At 41.0% G+C, this 19,691-nt stretch overlaps 1 protein-coding gene across 2 annotated transcripts in view; it reads left to right on the top strand.

The window, feature by feature from the left end:
• Positions 1-19,691, top strand: part of ANOS1 (anosmin 1) — a 356,611-nt gene that overhangs the window by 162,459 nt on the left and 174,461 nt on the right. For both annotated transcript variants that reach the window (XM_075335484.1, XM_075335483.1), the window contains one exon: positions 11,721-11,905. In XM_075335484.1, coding sequence (XP_075191599.1) covers positions 11,721-11,905 — 185 coding nt within the window. The remainder of the gene's footprint in view (positions 1-11,720; positions 11,906-19,691) is intronic.

Genomic DNA, 19,691 nt, shown 5'->3' with positions numbered 1-19,691 from the left:
AGGGTCGGCAATACTGCGGGCTCGTGGAGTGTCACGGCCCTTAAATATCAAAGCAGCCCGCAGTCTGACAGCAGATCAATGGTGCCCGCTGCCACTTCGACACCCCGCAAACCGGAAAATACAGTATTTTCAAGTGAAATTATATTAAGTGGATAATGAGTCTAGGTCCAGAGGCCTGCCCCCTATTTTCCTATTTTTGCCTTATAGTAAGCTGCACACCACTTAATACTAGAATATCGTTGGAGACGTTCTGGTAAGTACGAGGTTGACAGTTCATTATGTGACTACTTTGCTCCCAGCAAATATCCTGTGAATAGCCTGACATCAGCCCATTGTCTGACCACTCACAGTAGGATCTCAGCATTCAATGAAGGGCTCTTATAAAGAAGATGCTTTTTACCTGGAGGATAAGAGGCTAATTGTGCTCTCCTTATAACTCTTTCATTATCTAAAGAAAGTGATACTAAAGAGTGGTTGGGCATTATAAAAGATACATTATTAAAGTCAAGCATGTCCAATTCTGCAAATGTAGAGTAGAAAGTAGTCATTATTCAGAATAGGGCATGTTATTCAGGCCAGCAGAGCCATGTGGACCTCACACTCTTTCATTACATGATGAATTAAAGGAAATACTTAGCTTAATAGTACTAATGATATCTCCCACATCTGGCAGTGTATATTGCTCTAACAGAAACATGCTGACACGTACCATCACTAATGAATTCAGAGCAACCAAAGGAAACATTCCTAAGCAGAATCCATTCATTTCACAAGAAGACAAGCAAAGTTGGATTGATAATTACAATGGAGCCTTCTGAAATTAGATTGTGTTTGAATAATCAGGAATAGCATTAATGGGTTTGGCACTAGGGCAAACTGTCTACTCGGCACATGATGCACAAGAACCTTAGGGTATGTTCACACATTGCTTTTTTCAGCAGCAAAAATCTGCTCTCTTGGTAGTAAAAAAGCTGCTTCCAATAATAAAGGTTTTGATGCGTTTTTTACCTGTGATTTAGGAGTGTCATTTGTCCACAGCACATGTTTAAATAAAGTTTGTTTAATTCACAGCAAAAATGCAGCAAAAACTGCAGCTGTGTTTTTGCATTGCTTTCAATGGTGAAAAGAGGCGGCAAAAAGGCTGAAAGAATTAACTTGCTGCTTCTTACAAAAAATACAGCAGTTTTCCATTTCAGTCAGGAAAAGAAACCCAAATGTGTGCATGAAATCTCATAGGTTTTTCTGCTACTCTAAAAAGCAGCTTTTAATTTGCATAAAACTCATGAAAAAAACACTAAAAAATGCAGCAAAAACACAACATGTAAACATAGCATTAACCAAAGTCCAGAGAAACTCACCACATTGCTGCTTTCAGCTCCGCTCATGGAATTCTAATATACCGTATTTTCCAGCATATAAGACGACTTTTTAACCCCTGAAAATCTTCTCAAAAGTCGGGGGTCATCTTATATGCTGGGTGTCATCACTTTACACACAATAAAAGATATTCTCACCTCTCCTCTGTGCCCAATGCTGCCGCCAGATGTTTCTTGCAGTCCGCAGGCACACAGACCCCTCTGTGATAGCATCCAGTGCACGGAGGGACTGCTGCAGGATGTCGTCATGGCTTTACTACAGTTGAATACTTTACGGTGCCACAAAGCATTCAACTGCAGTAAAGAGCTGACAGTAGCGGTGGCCCTGTGTATTGGACGCGCTTTACTGCAGTTGGATGCTTTATGGCGCCGTAAAGTATTCAACTGTGGTAAAGCTGTGACAACATCCTGCAGCGGCCGCTCCATTCGCGCTATCATGGAAGAGTCTGTGGGGCTGCAGTCTGCAAGAAGCAGCTGCAGGCAGCGCGGGCACAGAGGAGAGGTGAGAATATCTTTTATTGTGTGTAAAGAACTGCACATAGGGGACAGAAAGGAACCAGCAGGAGGGCATTGTTAAACAATGGAGACATTATTGCACAGGGCATTAAGGATAGGGCACATTACTATACAATGGGGACATTACAGCAGGATGCATTATTAAACAATGGGTTCATAACTGCACAGGATTTTACAGCAGGGGACATCACTAAACAATGGTGATATTACTTGGGTCGGCTTACACTCGAGTATATACGATAAACCCCAAACTCTATATTTTAACTGGATAAGTTGGGGGTCGTCTTATACACCCAGTCATCTTATACGCCAGAAAATACGGTAATTCTATATTCTAACATAAAGACAGAGCATTCAAACAGGAGTAGAGAAGGGGTTAACGCCGCGCATCAGCCAGATGAAAGTGTAGAGATGTTGATGAATAAATATCTTTTTTATTTCATCGGTCTACGCGTTTCGAGGTCAAAACGTCTTCCTCAGGACCAGGACATCAGGACAGGTTGATGTTCTGGTCCTGAGGAAGAGGTCTCAACTTCGAAATGCGTAGACCGATGAAATAAAAAAGATATTTATTCATCAACATCTCTACATTTTCATCTGGCTGATGCGTGGCGTTAACCCCTTCTCTACTCCTGTTTGAATGCTCATCCATGTGAGGCTGCAGCAGACGCCATTATCTCATGCTTATCAATGGTTGTGACTTTCACAACCACAGTAGGTGAGTGTATATTTCTTTTATATACTACACTTGTCATCTGGTGTTACCCTATCAGCGCTTCTTATTTTTAGATTTATCAATATAAAGACAGAAAAAGGGAGAAAAATCCGATGATCCTCTGAATATCCAAGTTATTTCAAAATCATAAAAAACAATATAGGTTGTCATGGAAAGCAGTCCATGTTGACGCCTTTTGACCAGATGGCCTTAATCGTATTGATTAAGACTATCTGCTCGAAACACATCAACATGGACTGCTTTCGCTGACAGCCTATATTGATTTTGAAATAAATTTGATATTCAGAGGATCAAGAGATTTTTTTCCCTTTTTGGCTTCATATAAACATAGCCTTAAACTTCTTTCTAGTCCTTAGGCTTGTTTTTTGTAAAAATAGCAAACCCAATCTTACTTTTTCCTTCTCGGTCCAGTTCTGGGCATAGTCTTTTGAGATGTCTGCAGTGATGATGTCACAACTACAGTACATGACCACTGCAGCCAATCACTGGGCTTAGCAGTCACGATATTTTAAACTACTCAAGACTGCTGAGTTGATTGGGTGACTGGGTGCAGTGGTCATGTGTTATAGCCATGATGTCACTATTGCAGCCATGCCAGCATAGACCAGAAGTAGTGGACAAGAAGTGCTGAGCACAATGGGTTAATTAAAGATAATTTTTTTTCTAGAGAGCAAGCCTAAGGCCAGTGTCACACTTGCGATTGCCTCGCGTGTATCTTGCGCGAGTCTCAGGGTTCATCACCCATCATAGACTCACACTCTCCTCACAGGAGCGGGTTGGTTGCATGCAGCTGAGACGCTCCTATGAGGAGAGTGTGCGTCCGTGCTGGGTGATGCACTGTGAGACTCGCGCAAGATACACGCGAGGCAATCGCAAGTGTGACACTGGCCTTAAAGCTAAAAAATGTTAAAGGTTAAAAATCCCTTTACAAAACCTATACACATTAGACAAAACTTGTCTGAATCCACCCTTTTTGGCGGATAATATAAAGGGTATATGGGGCTCATCACAGCAGTTGATGGGGAAAAGTGACTGGGTAGCTTGAGCTCTTTGGTTTTCAATGATCTTGACTTTATGTTCTATTTTCATTTTGTATATCTGATATTTTTGGAATTTACCACATTGATCAAGAGTTTTTGGAAGAATGCAACTTTTATTGTTTTTAGAAAGGTACCAAGCCTGTCTGTTGACTGTGTAATGTAAATGGAACGGAATTACAGTACAAGGCACGGCCCATGGAGTTTATGAATGTGTTTCTAGAAAATAAAAGAGCAAACTCTCATTCCCTTACCTTGTACAACCCCTTAAGGTTTCCAAAAATATAAAATTCGATGTATTTTCTTATTATGTTAATTTGTTTCAGGATAAATCATTCCTCATTGTGTCGGAGCTACTGTTCTCCATCTGTTAATATCATGGGACAACAATGTTAAATCCCTGCAATTATAAGATTAGACATAACAAATAGTTTGTCTGACACGAGCCACCTGGTTAGAGGTTTTTTTCTGCGTTGTGCAGTTATTCCTGAAGCTTCTATCGTTCTTTCCTGATATCTTATTTGTTACAAGCTTTATCTTGTATATTAAGCTTACAGATGAGATACCTGATGTTATTTCTAGTAATTTGGTAGAATTATCCATATTTTATTTTAAAGAAAACTTCTTATAAACATTTTACATTTAAACTCTGCTTACGAATTTGAGGACAGTACAATATATAAGGGACGATATGTCAAGAATTGTGCTGTACACAATATTCCTAACGAATGGGTTCACTGGCATACGATGCACGTAATTTATTAATTACTACATGCGACTCCAGCAGAAATGAACTCCAGTCTGTCAGGGAAAGGTCAGTACGTCAGGAGTAAGTTTTTACAGATACACGAGCGCATGATTCGGACAAGTTCAATGCGAGAAAATCTCACATTGCACTCGGACCAATGTTATTCCATGAGGGAGAGCAGATGGTCAGCTTTTATCTCATCCAGACTATGCTGTGATTCTCAGTGAGAGCCATGTCATTCGCACCCATACAAGTTTATGGGTGCAAGAAAAACATCGGACTGCATTTGGATGTTATCTGAGTGCAGTGCGATTATCGCATCAGCTGACAATGGAAGAAATGTGGAGATTGATATCTCCCTCTCCTCCGCAGCTGTGATCCAATCACAGTATCAGATTACAGTTACATGACACTTGGCTCACACTGGTAGCACAGCAGCAGCCGAGGGGGATTAGCATATCACATCTGATGCACTCTTGTGAATCCAGCCTTTAAAGTGGAATAACTTTTCATGAATTTTACAGATAGCCACACCCAGTTCCGCCCATCCTCCATTTATATTTGCATAAATGAACAGGACTGTCATAAAAAATGCCAAAAGTCATAATATTTTTTCCAATTTCCAAGTTGCACAAAAATATTGTGACTTTTTAAAATTCTTTACACCAGAATTCCTTCATAAACAACTTAACAAACTGTCCCCATATTTTCTTTTGCGTATCTTCTTCTGATTTTAATTTTATCTTTTTCTTTGCACAGTCACATTAAATGTAAAATATTAAACTTCATATAATCTGAATGTCATTTTTCTGGATGCTGTTGAGTTTAAAGGGGTGGCCCATTTCTAAGATTCATTTATTAGAAAATTCAGAGTTAATATGGAGTACCCTTCAAAATTGTTATTTATTGGTCAGAATAGAGAGTTATTATAGAAAGGATCCTCTCTCTTTGAAGGACCTGTCCTGTCCTGAAATTCATAGTCAGTCCATTAATTTCTATATTTCTATATTTCTCTTGTGATGGTGTTATACACTTTGTTCAGAATTATTAGGCAAATGAGTATTTTGATCACCTGGTACTTTTTATACATGTTGTCCTACTCCAAGCTGTATAGGCTTGAGAGCCAACTACCAATTAAGTAAATCAGGTGATGTGCATCTCTGTAATGAGGAGGGGTGTGATGTAATGACATCAACACCCTATATGAGGTGTGCTTAATTATTAGGCAACTTCCATTCCTTTGGCAACATGGATCAGAAGAGAGATTTGACGGGCTCTGAAAAGTCCAAAACTGTGAGATGTCTTGCAGAGGGATGCAGCAGTCTTGAAATTGCCAAATGGATGGACCAGAGGCTCGATCAGTAAAAGGCAGAGAGCTCCATACAACTTCTGTAAGCAGTGGTTCAGGAAGATGTCGGTATCGTTCAAGAAAAACATGATTTTCATGCAGGACAATGCTCCATCACATGCATCCAACTACTCCACAGTGTGGCTGGTCAGTAAAGGCCTAAAAGATGAAAAAATAATGAAATTGCCCCCTTGATCATCTGATCTGAACCCCATAGAGAACCTGTGGTCCCTCATAAAATGTAAGATTTACAGGGAGGGAAAACAGTACACCTCTCGGAACAGTGTCTGGGAGGCTGTGGTGGCTGCTGCACACAATGTTGATCGTAAACAGATCAAGCAACTGACAGAATCTAGGGATGGTAGGCTGTTGAGTGTCATAATGAAAGGTGGCTATATTGGTCACTAATTTTTTGCGGTTTTGTTTTTGCATGTCAGAAATGTTTATTTTTAAATTTTGTGCAGCTATATTGGTTTACCTGGTGAAAATAAACAAGTGAGATGGGAATATATTTGGGTTTTATTAAGTTGCCCAATAATTCTGCACAGTATTAGTTACCTACAAAAACAGAAATCCTCCTAAGATAGCTAAATCTAAAAAAACCCACTCCAACTTCCAAAAAAATTAAGCTTTGATATTTATGAGTCTTTTGGGTTGATTGAGAACATAGTTGTTCATCAATACTAAAAAAAAATCCTCTAAAATATAACTTGGCCTAATAATTCTGCACACGGTGTGTATATATATATATATATATATATATATATATATATATATATATATATATATATATATACACAAATAAAGTAGATATAAACATGAAATGTAATATGTTATGTTACAAACCATGTATTGTATTGTAAATGTACATTATGAATGATGTATAAATTACAATAACCGGCAATAAATAATGAATACAATATATATTCACTGTGCCCAGGAAGCTCTGGAAATAATATACCAAGTATTGAGAAGTGAATAAATAAGTAAATGCCGCTCCTCCCCTTCACACTCCAATATACATTTTGCTTTTCTTCTTTAGGGATTATCATAAATGGCTGTGAATCTGCTTTAAAGTTTGCAATATTATAGACCCTTACTTTTACAAATTTTCCCTATGATTTTAATTTTATAGGCTATATTTTTGAGTCCCTCATTTGGGCCTTGCTGCTTTAGTCAAGTGTTTATACTATAGAGGTAGATGCAGCCCTATGTAGCATCAGATTGTGGTATTGCACAGTGTTTAGCTGAATGTACTGACAGCAGACATCCTTAATGATAGGGACCAAGGAAGAACTATTGAACATTGTATTCGGAAGTGGAGGAAATTGGCCATTTAGTCTTGTCGCTTCCTTTCTTTTCTAGACTGCACTAATTGTAGGTTCCTGTAACACAAACGTTTAAAGCCAACAGTAAAATTTTGTTTTGTTGTCCTTTGTGAAATAAGAAGTGCCTAAAACAGCAAAATAATCCAGCATTTGGGAAAATCTTAAAAACATTCATCTATGCTTATACATACAAAGGAATCCTTCCCATGAAAAGAGTTCTCCGAGTTTGGCCTTCTCTAGAGTCCTTTTCCATAGCATGGGAATGATTGAGGGTTCTAATTACTGTAAAATGCGTAAGAATATTAGTTTTTCTATTGGATATTATTTGTTTTTTTCTCCTCACCATGTGGATCATATTCCCCCATCAGACCATACATCATAGAGTTATAGTATAGAGTTATAGTAAACTGATTCTACTTGTATGATTGAAGGCAATTTTCAAATGTTGACTTAATCATTTACATTTATTATCGTAAGTGGCTAAGACTGTTTCTTTGGGATTCTGATTGAGAACAAGAACTTGGGAATTATGTGCTTTAGTTTCCATATTCTTCCCATGAGTTTCCTCTAGGGATTCTGTTTTCCTTTGACACTAAAAAGACATACTGAGTGATTAGGTAATTGGCTTCCTACGGAATTAGCTGCCTATTGTACTGAGTTGGCATATCTGAGATGGGTAAGTTAGATTGCCCGCGTGAGAGTTTGGGGGAAAATATTCTCCATGGAGGTTGAGAATTAATCACTGTTAGGTAAATTATAAGAAATAATGTAATAAGTTCTGCCTTACCTCTTTTGGGCATGGAGTTCACTAGACCTTCACAGGAGCCACTGGAATCATGAAGGTATTAGATGTTAGAGACCTTGCATGCCTCCACCTTCCATTTGAAAAAGACCCACAGATTCTCAATAGGCTTTAGGTCTGGAGACATGCTTGACCAGTCCTGCACCTTTACTCTTATTTCTTTAGCAAGGGTGAGGTCATCTTTGAAGTGTGTCTGTGGTCGCTATTATGTTGGAATAATGCCCTATGGCCCAGTTTCTAAAGGGGTGGGAACATGCTCTTCTTCAGTTTGTGAAAGTACATGTTGGTATTCATTATTCGCCAATGACCTGTAGCTCCCCACAGTCGGCAGCACTCATGCAGCTCTAAACCATGACACTCCTACCACCATACTTTTCTGTAGACAAGATACACTTGTCTTTGTATTCCTCACCTGGTTGCAGCCACACATGCTTAATGACATCTTAACAAAAAAGGTTTTTCTTGGTCTCATCAGATCACATGACATGACATGCTATTAGTAGTCCATGTCCTTAGTCTGCTTATCTTCAGCAAACTGTGGGCTTTCTTTTGCATCATCTATAAGAGAGGCTTCCATCTGGGATGACTGCCATGCAGACCAATTTGATCCAGTGTGCATATGGTCTGAGCATGGACAGGCTGACCCCCCCCCACCCTTTTAATTTCTGCAGCAATGCTGGTAGCACTCATATTTCTATTTTTAAAAGACATCCTCTATATATGATGCTGAGCATGTGCATGCAACATCTTCGGTTGGCCATGGTGAGGCCTGTTCTGAGTGGAACTTGTCTTGTGAAACCACTGTATGATCTTGGCCACCTTGCTACAGCTCAGTTTTAGGGTGTTTGCAAATTTTCCTATAGCCTAGGCCTATACTTTGGAGAAAAAAGTACACATTACATGGGTTTGGAGTTGTAAAGATAGAATAAATCAAACTCACAGTTTCACTCTACTGGATCCAGTGTAGTTTGCTCTATGTATTCGCCAGCATCGGAGGTGATAATGTCACTGTTCAACCATTTACACGGCTAGTGGGGCTTATCATAGGCTGCAGGTGTCAGCTGACTTGAACAGTACATCATTAAATGTTTTCCTGTAGACGTGTGGTTAAACTCATGTGACCACTGTAACCTATGTCAAGCCACAGCGGTCTTGTGGCCAGGTGAATGACAAAAGTTATTACTTCTAGTGCCAGTGGAGACCATGGAGCAGCCTTCCCTGGATCATGAGGGCAGCAGTTGGCGAATAGGATTTATTTTGTTATATTTACAGACGTTAACCACCAGGTAACAAGTAATTTTGTCTGGACAAGACCTTTGAATTATAAAATTCTCTTACACCCAACTAAGGCAACCACAGGGGCTTATGGTAACCACCATGTAGTGTAAAGGGGGCTTTACACGCTGCGACAGCGCTAATGCGGAGTCGTTGGGGTCACGGAATTTGTGACGCACATCCGGCCGCATTAGCGATGTTGCTGCGTGTGACACCGATGAGCGATTTTGCATCAATGCAAAAACGTGCAAAATCGCTCATCGGTGACATGGGGGTCCATTCTCGATTATCGTTACTGCAGCAGTAACGATGTAGTTCGTCGCTCCTGCGGCAGCACACATCGCTATGTGTGACACCGCAGGAACGAGGAAGCTCTCCTACCTGCCACCCGGCCGCAATGCGGAAGGAAGGAGGTGGGCGGGATGTTACGTCCCGCTCATCTCCGCCCCTCTGCTGCTATTGGGCGGCCGCTCAGTGACGTCGCTGTGATGCCGCACGAACCGCCCCCTTAGAAAGGAGGCGGTTCGCTGGTCACAGCGACGTCGCCGGGCAGGTAAGTATGTGTGACGGGTCTGCGCGATGTTGTGCGGCACGGGCAGCGATTTGCCCGTGTCGCGCAACAGATGGGGGCGGGTACCCACACTAGCGATATCGGGACTGATATCGCAGTGTGTAAAGTAGCCTTTAGTTGCGACTAACCACATTTTTATAATTTATGAAGGACCTGTTATCATTTTTCATGTAGACTTTAATTTTTTTCAGAATATATCAACTACTTTATGTATGCGTCCATGTTGTTTGTTTCTTTATAACTCTCCAAAATATGTATGAAGAAATTGATAACCGGGTGTTACCATAACCTAACACTGTCCAATCAGTATGGACAGTGTCAGATTTTAGGAACTCACTACTTTAATATTTTGAGGGGAATAGTAGTACCTAGTAGTTCATGTATGCACCAATTTGTAGAAAGAATAATAGAGGAATGGTAAAGTACAGAGTTGTTGGAAAATATTTTCCAAAATGTTCTGTTTATATGAAATACAGGTATTTAATAATATAGGCAAGTCAAGAGTGATGACATCTGCACTTTAATGAACCTTCTACAGCGTACTGCTCCTCTGCTTTCTGGCTCCCTGTTTAGCCGAGGGCAGGCCACTGCTGCTGCCGGTCTGAATTGTGCTCTCTCCTAGATTTGCCTCTGCAGCATCGGAGAAATGCAGGGAGACTAAAGTTGGGCATCTCCAGCAATTCAACTAGCATGAGCTGGCTGTACTGGCGTTTACTAGTGCCACATGCTCCATTCATAGGTAATTGATCATGCAGGGACTGCTGGGTGGTCAGTAACCTAGTCAATCAGCTGTACAGTATAAAGTTAAAAATTCCTCCATCCTGGGAATGGATAGGATTTTTAACAAGAGGTAAATTGCACACTTGCTTGATTTTTCAAGCCCCTTATAATTTTACCATTTGTGAAAAGGAGACAACCCATTTAAGCAGTGTCTGTCGATATATGGGAACTATGTAAGAGGAAAATCAACACTTATTCCTGTAAGATACTGTATATTATAAGATTAATCATAAAGGATGATAGATAAAAAGATATTGAACTAAATGGTAAACTATCAATGAGAATGCTGATATCACTCTAATTGTTTTAGAAATGCTCTATGAAGCATGGTGCATGCGGACACAATCTCTCTTACATTGCAAACGTGATAGTATATTTTTATTCAGATTTATTTTTTCGGGAGTCAGGAAAAAAAGGAAAGAAATAGTGACTAAATCACATCTGTTTTAGGTGTTCCTGGCGGTAGTTGTGCAGAGGAACACATTGAAATGCACTTGTACTTGTTCACCTCTTCTGTGATGTTGAAATCCATATGCTGACAATTACATTCGACAGAGAGGTTGAGTTATTTCCAATCAACTGAGTCCAATGGATCTTAATGGAAACCAGATGGACATTTCTGCATGCAAATTGTAGAATCATTGCACATCACAATTAGGGATAAGGTTTAAAGTCTACAAATTCAACCTGACAGAGTTCATAATGCTCATCAAGTAAAGCGAGAACTAAGGATTGTTGGCTTGCAAGCAACATGTACATTTCAATGTTTATTCAAGTACATGTATATCTTGAAACTGAAGACTACAATATATGGTATAGATAGGTATATACAAACTTTTGTGCAAAGCATTTTGTTTGACAAGATTTTGTTTAATATGAATGTTTTGGTCATCATGAACATTATTAATTGCTATTTAAAGAGTGGTATGAGATTAAGAAAATTGACTTTTACCAAGAAACAGCACCACTTTTGTAAACTGTAGATGCAGATCTGCTTCTTTAATATACCTGAGCTGTGAAACCAAAAATAAGCCATATTTGAAGCTGGAACTGTTTCTAGACAATACACAGAACCTGTTTTCTAATTTAGTACACCCCTTTACTGATTTAGAATCTAAAGTAAGAATAAAAAAATATTTGATTATGAGACATATCAGTCTTGGACCTCTCACTTCTTCTAAACTCTGACTCTCTATGTTGTAGGTGTTCCTCTAAAGCCAAGAAAAGAATTAAGCTTCAGTGAACTTCAACAAGGAAATCTTGAAATCAAGTGGTCTTCAAAATTCAACATTTCTGTGGAGCCAGTGCTCTATGTGGTTCAGAGAAGATGGAATTACGGGATCCACCCAAGTGAAGATGATGCTACGCCATGGCAAACAATTTCACAGGTCTGCTTTCAATACTAAACTATAGATCTATGTGTGAGTTACATAGCAGGCACATGTAATACTCAGATATCATGCTGTCTTTAAAATTATGCTTTATGGAAGCTTCCCTTCAGATATCACACCAATGTGTGTGATAAAAAAAATCGTTGCTATAAATTTTCTTATTATTTTTTATTTAAATGTTCTGATTCATTTTAAAGGTTCACATCCACTAATAAGTAGTTACAAGCAAACAAAAATTGTCATTACCATTTACATTATAAAATCTTTTAATATTAACATTGAATACTGATATAGAGAGTACAGTCTTCAAAACGCATTAGTTAAAGCAGATGGGTCACTAGATTCCACTTTATAAACTGAATACATTATTAGATATATCACTTAGTCCACAGGAAAGCAGAATACTTATTATTCTTATAGTTTTTTTTCTCAAAGTTTCACTACTTAATATAAAAAAAGTATTTTGTTTATCATAAAATGTCCATTTTAACTTAAAGGGTTATTTCTATCTTCTAGATCTTTTGCCAATATGTGGTAGGTGTAATAATATTAGCAAATACCTCCAACTAGAAATAGAGTATATTTTTCCTGATTAGCTATGTCACTTACTGTCACGTGTGTGACAGGATTGGGAGAGTGAGTGGAGGGGGGACCCTGTACTTACCCTCAACCCAGAATTACACTTGAAAGTAGTGATGTCTGGGCCCCCAACCTCTCCCTACCTCCTATCCTGGTCCTGATGGTAAAGTTCCCTCCACAACCTACCGCCAAGAGGACAGACCGGAAAAGAGATCCCAAAAACCCCGGCAATAGAAACAAGAAACACAAGGTAAAAACTAAATCTCAACCTCATCAATAATTCACACCAGGAAATTACTAAAGGTGCATAGGGAGGAGTAGCTAAGGAATGGAGAAGGTAACACACAGGGTACTTGCATACAGAACAGCACAAAATAACCACAGCAGCTAAACAGACTCCTCGCCACTCCAGGCCTAGCATCAGAATGAACGGTGCGGCCTGGTCCTTCTCGACCGGGTTGGAAGGCGATGCGGCCTAGTCCTTCTCGGCCGGGTTGGAAGGCGGTGCGGCCTGGTCCTTCTCGGCCGGGTTGGAGGGCGCCAACATTTGAATCAGAGAGGTCTGGGAGGGCTCTAGTGTTGTGTCCTCCCTTGGCGGCTCTGCAAGTGGCGCCCGGTGCTCATAGGCCTGCATAGTCGCCACTGTTCCCATCATCTCCACTCGCCACTTCTCCATCTGCCGGAGCTGCTGCACCCGCATCACCCAGCACAGCCGCTGGACCTCCGCTTCTAGCCTCTCTGCCGTCCAGGTTCCTGGGCAACCTGGTTCACTCTCTTTGTCCTTTTCAGCTGACATCCTCTTACTCCTAGCGTGGGGCATTCTGTGGCAGGGTTCCGGTCTCCCTGGTTCTAGTTTCATTTTTACATGGTGGTCACTCTCAGGGAGCAGAGTTTCTTTTTTGCGCATTTTTCACCACTGCTGTGGTGCAGTCAGTTTTTCCACACAAAAATGGCAACAGTTTCACACATCACAGAAACAGTCCATAAGGCACACGTCACCCTTTGTTAACGGGTCTAGTTCAATCCTGTTCGTGACATCAAGAAAAGCTTGTCACATCCGAGGGCTGTGGGGTACTCGGTCCCAGGCCTGGTTTCACTGGGAAGGGTCACGGGTGTAATGGCCGGCGCCCGGTTCCATGACCCTGGGGGGTTGTTTTTATAAAGGGGATTATTTACAGGGACTATTAATAACATTTTTGTCATGACGCCACTTGCGGATTGCGGCTATATAGATGGAGCCGCCACTGCACAGTCTCTCACTGCTGGGGCTGATGTTACTGGCAGCCTGGATGTTGGGGCCCTCTGCAAGTAGGGCCAGGCCCCAGGGGACAGGGGATAGATGATGGTGGTTGTTGTTTATGTCCATTAATAATTCTTGGGCGCGGAAAGAAGGTAGGCCACACAAGGGATTGCAGTGTAACTGGTTCTTTACTCACAGAGATGTTGCTTGCGACCCAATGGAGGTTGGTCCTCACCACTGGTCCCCTTAGTTCCAGTGCCGGTGTGGTGACCTGGTGGCTTACTTCCCCTGCACCTGTCTCTTGTTAGTGGGATCCCCGTGGCTTGGAGTGTCTGGGGGTCTCGTCCTGATTGTCTTTCAGTCTTAGTCCATACGGCAGGTAACTTGAACCCTGTTGGGTAAGATATCTGTTCTCATTGCCAGGTTCTCCCATCACTACTGTGCCCCAGACTTTACGGTCGGTAAGGTCCTGGATGGTACCCTCACTGTGCAGATTTTATCAGGTCTGCCTGGAGCGTTTTCCTGACCTAGGGCTCTGCACCCCGTCGGTGCTATGGTTCCAAGAGTACTCCGCGGTACTCCCTCGGCAACCACATGCCTGAGCCAGACAGGTCACTGCTACACTCCCCCGTCAGTACCGTTACGACCGCCTCCATTCACCTCCACTTACTGACTGTCTGGCCCCTCCTTCCTGGTCGTCATGTAGTGGAATGGATTGGTTCTACCCCTAAGTGGCCATCCATTGGGTCCAACCCTAGCCCGTCACCAGTTTTGGGGGGGGAGAAAATAGGTGTTGTGGGAGTGGTCTTCTGGATCTCTGGGCCAGGCACTGCATCTTTGATAGGATGCAGTGTCCTGTAGCTCCTGATGGCTCAGGGGCGATACATAATAATGTTATAAATTAGAAATGTAGTATAATTCTTTTTCTAAATTATATCCCTTAACCCATGTGCAGGGCATTGCAACTTCAGTATCTATGCTTACGAGCTCTCATATAGTGAAAATTAGTTGCTAGTGGTCGTTAGCATCGATACCTAAGGTAAATGACATAGATAATCAGGAGAACTATACTACATTTCTATTTGAAAGTTTTTGGTAATAATATTATTACACTTACTACGTATTGGGATAGGATCTTGGAGATTTGAATACCTCTTAAAGTGTTATTCATCCATTCTTACTGAATGCTCAAAATAAGTACACTATCCTCCTTAGATCTAAGAGATCTTTCTAATAATGCAATTTGTATTGTTAAATCATGTGAAAAATTCAATTTAAAGTCTTCTGAACCTAGTTGGATTGGCCAACCATCTAATGTGTATGACGGCCATCCCAACTCTTCCTACAGCAAGGGGCAAATTGAATTCAAAGATCTAAGGCAGTGATGGTGAACCTGTGGCACTCCAGCTGTTGCAAAACTACAATTCCCATCATGCCTGGCCATTCAAAGCAAAAGCTTTGGCTGTGAAGACATGATGGGAATTTAAGTTTTGCAACAGCTGGAGTGCCACAGGTTCGCCATCACTGGTCTAAGGTCTTTGGTCTTATGCAATAAATGCTACTTTCCCCATTAGAAACACAAGAGCATTCCACTGTTTATGAATGTGTCAAGGGTAAAGTTCTTCCAACACCTATGTAAGGTGTAAAAATTACCTTCTAAAGTACAGATGTGCAGGTTTTGATATACTCCATTATATATTCTCCTATGTTAATCTCCTTAGTTATTTATTAGAGATCTATGAGACGGCATGCGGCATGTCACATTGCTCAGAAGTCAGCTGGGTTTACTCATGTTTCCTTTGCCCCTTAATGTTTAGCACCTAAGTAACCAACCAAGTGTTCCCACTGGTTCAGTTTTGATAGGGTATATGCCCCAAATCATAATTAGAGATAAGCAAACCTGAGGTTTGGTTTGCAAACCAAACACCAAATTTAAAAATCAAGGTTCGGGTTAGGGATTCAGGTGCTTTACGTGCGATCAAAACTCGCGCAAGCAACACTGTACTCAGGTACGCTTGGTGCTCAGCCCTGGGTGAGCCGCTTGCAGTGTTTGAACAATGCACACTGGTGGGTAACAACAGCGTGATCACATGTAGTGTGCAACAAAAAAAAGTTTGAAAAAGCCCGCCCACCCTCCCCGGAAGTATTCTGCTTATGGCTGGCTGTATGTGGGCGGAAACTAAAACTACTCAGTGACTTGATTTGGGGTTTGGGTCAAGTTCGAGCCTGTGGAGCTAGGCTCATTTGCTGCCAGTGAACCGAACCTCAATGGAACCACTCAACTATACTCATAATGTCTGATTCCTTAGCCTGTCAGCTATAATAAGTCATCACTTATGTAATTTGATTTCAGTTTGTGTTACACATATGTAGAAAAACTGGATGCTATTCTTCTGTGTTCACCTGTATGAGATGTGCTTCCACCAGACAAAACTTTATTTCAATGCCTTGGGATATGGAAAAATCAGCTTCAGCATTTCCCGCATTACTGGTCTGCAGGAAGATGCTACCAGTTAATACAATAGTAATTAAAAACAAAAAGATTAGGAGTACTATAGCTTCACCAGCATTGTGGTACTCCAGCACTTTTATTTTTAATGATTAAGACTCTCTATGGAAGTCCTTTTGTGCACAGAATATTTAATTTTTGCTAAATACAACCTCGGGCTCATTACTGCTCTAAAACCAATTTTTCCATTCCAAATAGAAAATTGCTTTTTTGTTACTAATATTTCAAAATAATGCCAAAATAAACGTAGGAAGAAGTGTGGTATTATGTGGTCAGGGGCTAGTCTATGAAGTGGGAGTTGTTGGCTAAGGATGAATATTAACTTTGTGTGGCCTAGCAAGAATTTCAAGCTGCCTCCATCCCAGTAAATGAGATTGTAAGCATTGCGGTCTTATGAATTTACTATATCTGCTGACAGCTCGAAAGAGTTGAACTAATTAACTTTAGGCTCCAAATCCTTACAATCAATAATAAAAAAATAGTTATCCCACATGTTTGACATATGAAACTTTTGGAAGTGGACACAAAGTTTCTAAGTTTACTGCATTTTTGGGAAATTGATTGAAATAATATTATGAATTATTAAAATATTGTTCAGAAGAAAACACATACGCCATCTATACTCAGTGCATACAACTTTTTAATTAGCTGGTGCGAATCTTGGCAGGTACCTCACTTCTCAAGTAGTAACTACCAAGTAAGTTAATGTATGTAGTGTATTAGGGATGAGATTAGAGAGCGCACAACTGGGTTCTCTTGGCCCAGCAGAGTGAGTGCAGGAATAGCTCAATACCAAACAACTGGCTATTTTCTATATGAGCTATAGTTTTTTCTTTTCTTTTGTACACATCATCCTCATGGTTTGGTGGGTTGGGTGAGTTCATCAGCTTTGAGAAAACATTATTTTGCTATACTCTACAAAGAGTTGCTTGTGCTATTTGTCTGCTTGCAGCCATACAAATTGTCTCTTCACAGAGGAAGTAGATGAACTCTAGTGCCTCCTATTGGAAGTAGCAAGCCCAAAATTCAAATGTGACCCTTTCACGAGCCTTCTAATATGACTTGTAACTTAAGCCTGCTTTACACCTTTCAATTTCGCATACGATATCGTATGCGATGTAAACCGCTCCCATCGTATGTGTGGCACGTTCAATTTTTTGACCGTGCCGCACAATCGATTAAAAGCTGTAACACGTACTTACCCGTCCATACGACTTCGCTGTAGGCAGCGAACATCCACTTCCTGGAGTGGGAGGGACGTTCGGTGTCACAGCGTCGTCAAGCGGCAGCCAGCCAATAGAAGCGGAGGGGCGGAGATGAGCGGGACGTAAACACCTTCTTCCTTCCGCATTGTCGGCGGGAGCCGCCGACGGAGGTAAGCTGTCGTTCAATGTTTCCGGGGTGTCACACACTGCGATGTGTGCTGCCTCGGGAACATTGCACAACCGCACGTTCAGTCTTTGAGAAATGAACGACGTGCATGCGATGAACGGATTTTCGTTCAATTGCAATTGCACGGAGGTATTATATGCTACAATCATACTTACAATGCCGGATGTGCGTCACTTATGACGTGACCCCGCCGACACATCGTAAGATTTATTGTAGTGTGTAAAGCGCCCTTTATGCCAGATTAGAACCTCAATTTACAGACACGTTTTGAGGTGATTGCCCCTCATCAGTTCAAAGTATAAGATCTGATCTGGCTGTATGAGAGGCTAAGACGGGGTCTAATGGCAAAGCTATTCTCCTTGCCAAGACTGACACACCAATCCAGCATCGAGATCAAGATTTATGCCAGATCAGAACCTTAATTTGCATATACGGTGTTTCGGGATGCTTGCCCCTCGTCAGCAAAAAGTATGAGATCTGATCTGGCTGTATGAGAGGCTAGTACGGGGTCTAAAGGTAAATCTATTCTCCTGAAATACCATTCCGGTATCAAGATGTAGCCATACAGTGATTTTGATATAGGTTGTTGCCTGTGGGGTGTTTTTCTAACATGTTACAATGACGTTAGATGTTTTTATACAACCAAACTTGACGCAAGTTACTGTGGAATCACTAAATTGTCTTTTTTTCAACTTTAAGAATATAACCCTTTGAATAAGAAAATACCATGTGAAGAAAGAAACCCATATAACTATTGGTAAGGGCAGAAACTCAAGAATGAGACATTCATTTTTTGAGATGTGAGAAAACAGCTCTATCGATTTAGACTTCCACCCATCAAGAGAAACATATTCTCTGAAATTATAGTCATTGTTCCATAGCAAAGTTTGAAGAGAGTTTTCTCAGCAACAAAATTAATTTTAATTTTGACTTTAATAAATAGATCTTGAATTAATAATCATTAAGCCTGCTTTACACGTTGCAATTTCGCATACGATATCATATGCAATTTGCAACGCTCCCATCATATGTGTGGCATGTTCAATTTGTTGAACGTGCCGCACAAACAAATAACCCCCCGTCACACGTACTTACCTTACATACAACCTCGATGTGGGCGGCGAACGTCCACTTCCTGGAGTGGGAGAGACGTTCGGCGTCACATCGACGTCACGCGGCAGCCGGCCAAGAGAAGTGGAGGGACGGAGCTGAACGGGACGTAAACATCCCGCCCACCTCCTTCCTTCCGCATTGTGGGCCGGGAGCCGCAGGACGCTGGTAAGATCTGTTCATCGTTCCCGGGGTGTCACACACTGCGATGTGTGCTACCCCGGGTACGATGAACAATCTGACGTGCAATTCTAGAGACAGGTACGATGTGTATGCGATGATTGTTTTAACGTTCAATCGCAATCGCACGTACCTGTCACACACTGCAATGTACCTTACAATGCCGGATGTGCACGTGTCCCCGCCGACACATTGTAAGATACATTGCAGCGTGTAAAGCAGGCTTTAGATTGGATTAATTATTGGATTTATTTTAAAAATAATGTTCCTGTGCTGAGATAATCATATATATATGTCTCTACTGTGTAATGGTCGTGACTGACCGTACAGGGACATGGTCTTAAGATATCGCATCTCCTGGGCAGAGGAGGATGCAAAGGATTATGCAGATATTACAGCATGAGATCATAGCTGATTCTTTTTGTGAGGTAAAACATTTCCCTGCCTGTTTTAAAAAAAATATTTTATATCAAAGAAAGAATAATTTGCAATCCCATACTGTATTGTTTGTATTGTTTTTATAATTTTTTACTCCTTCCCCAGCCCAGAAGATGCATGCGTTATGATCAAACCATGTTCCTGTACGGTCAGACATGGCCATTACACAGCACATAGCAGGGGCACATGTATAAGATTATCTCAGCACAGGAACTTTTTTTAAAACACATCCAATTGTGAAAATTATTATTATTCCAAGATCTATTGATTAAAATTAACTTTGTTCATGGGGCAAACCATTTAAGATAGGCTCCCATTAACCCCTTAACGACCCA

The sequence above is a fragment of the Anomaloglossus baeobatrachus genome, chromosome 2 (assembly GCF_048569485.1).
Source record: "Anomaloglossus baeobatrachus isolate aAnoBae1 chromosome 2, aAnoBae1.hap1, whole genome shotgun sequence".
NCBI lineage: Eukaryota > Metazoa > Chordata > Amphibia > Anura > Aromobatidae > Anomaloglossus > Anomaloglossus baeobatrachus.
The sequence above is the reverse complement of the archived record's forward strand: the minus strand, read 5'-3'. Positions and strand labels throughout refer to the sequence as shown.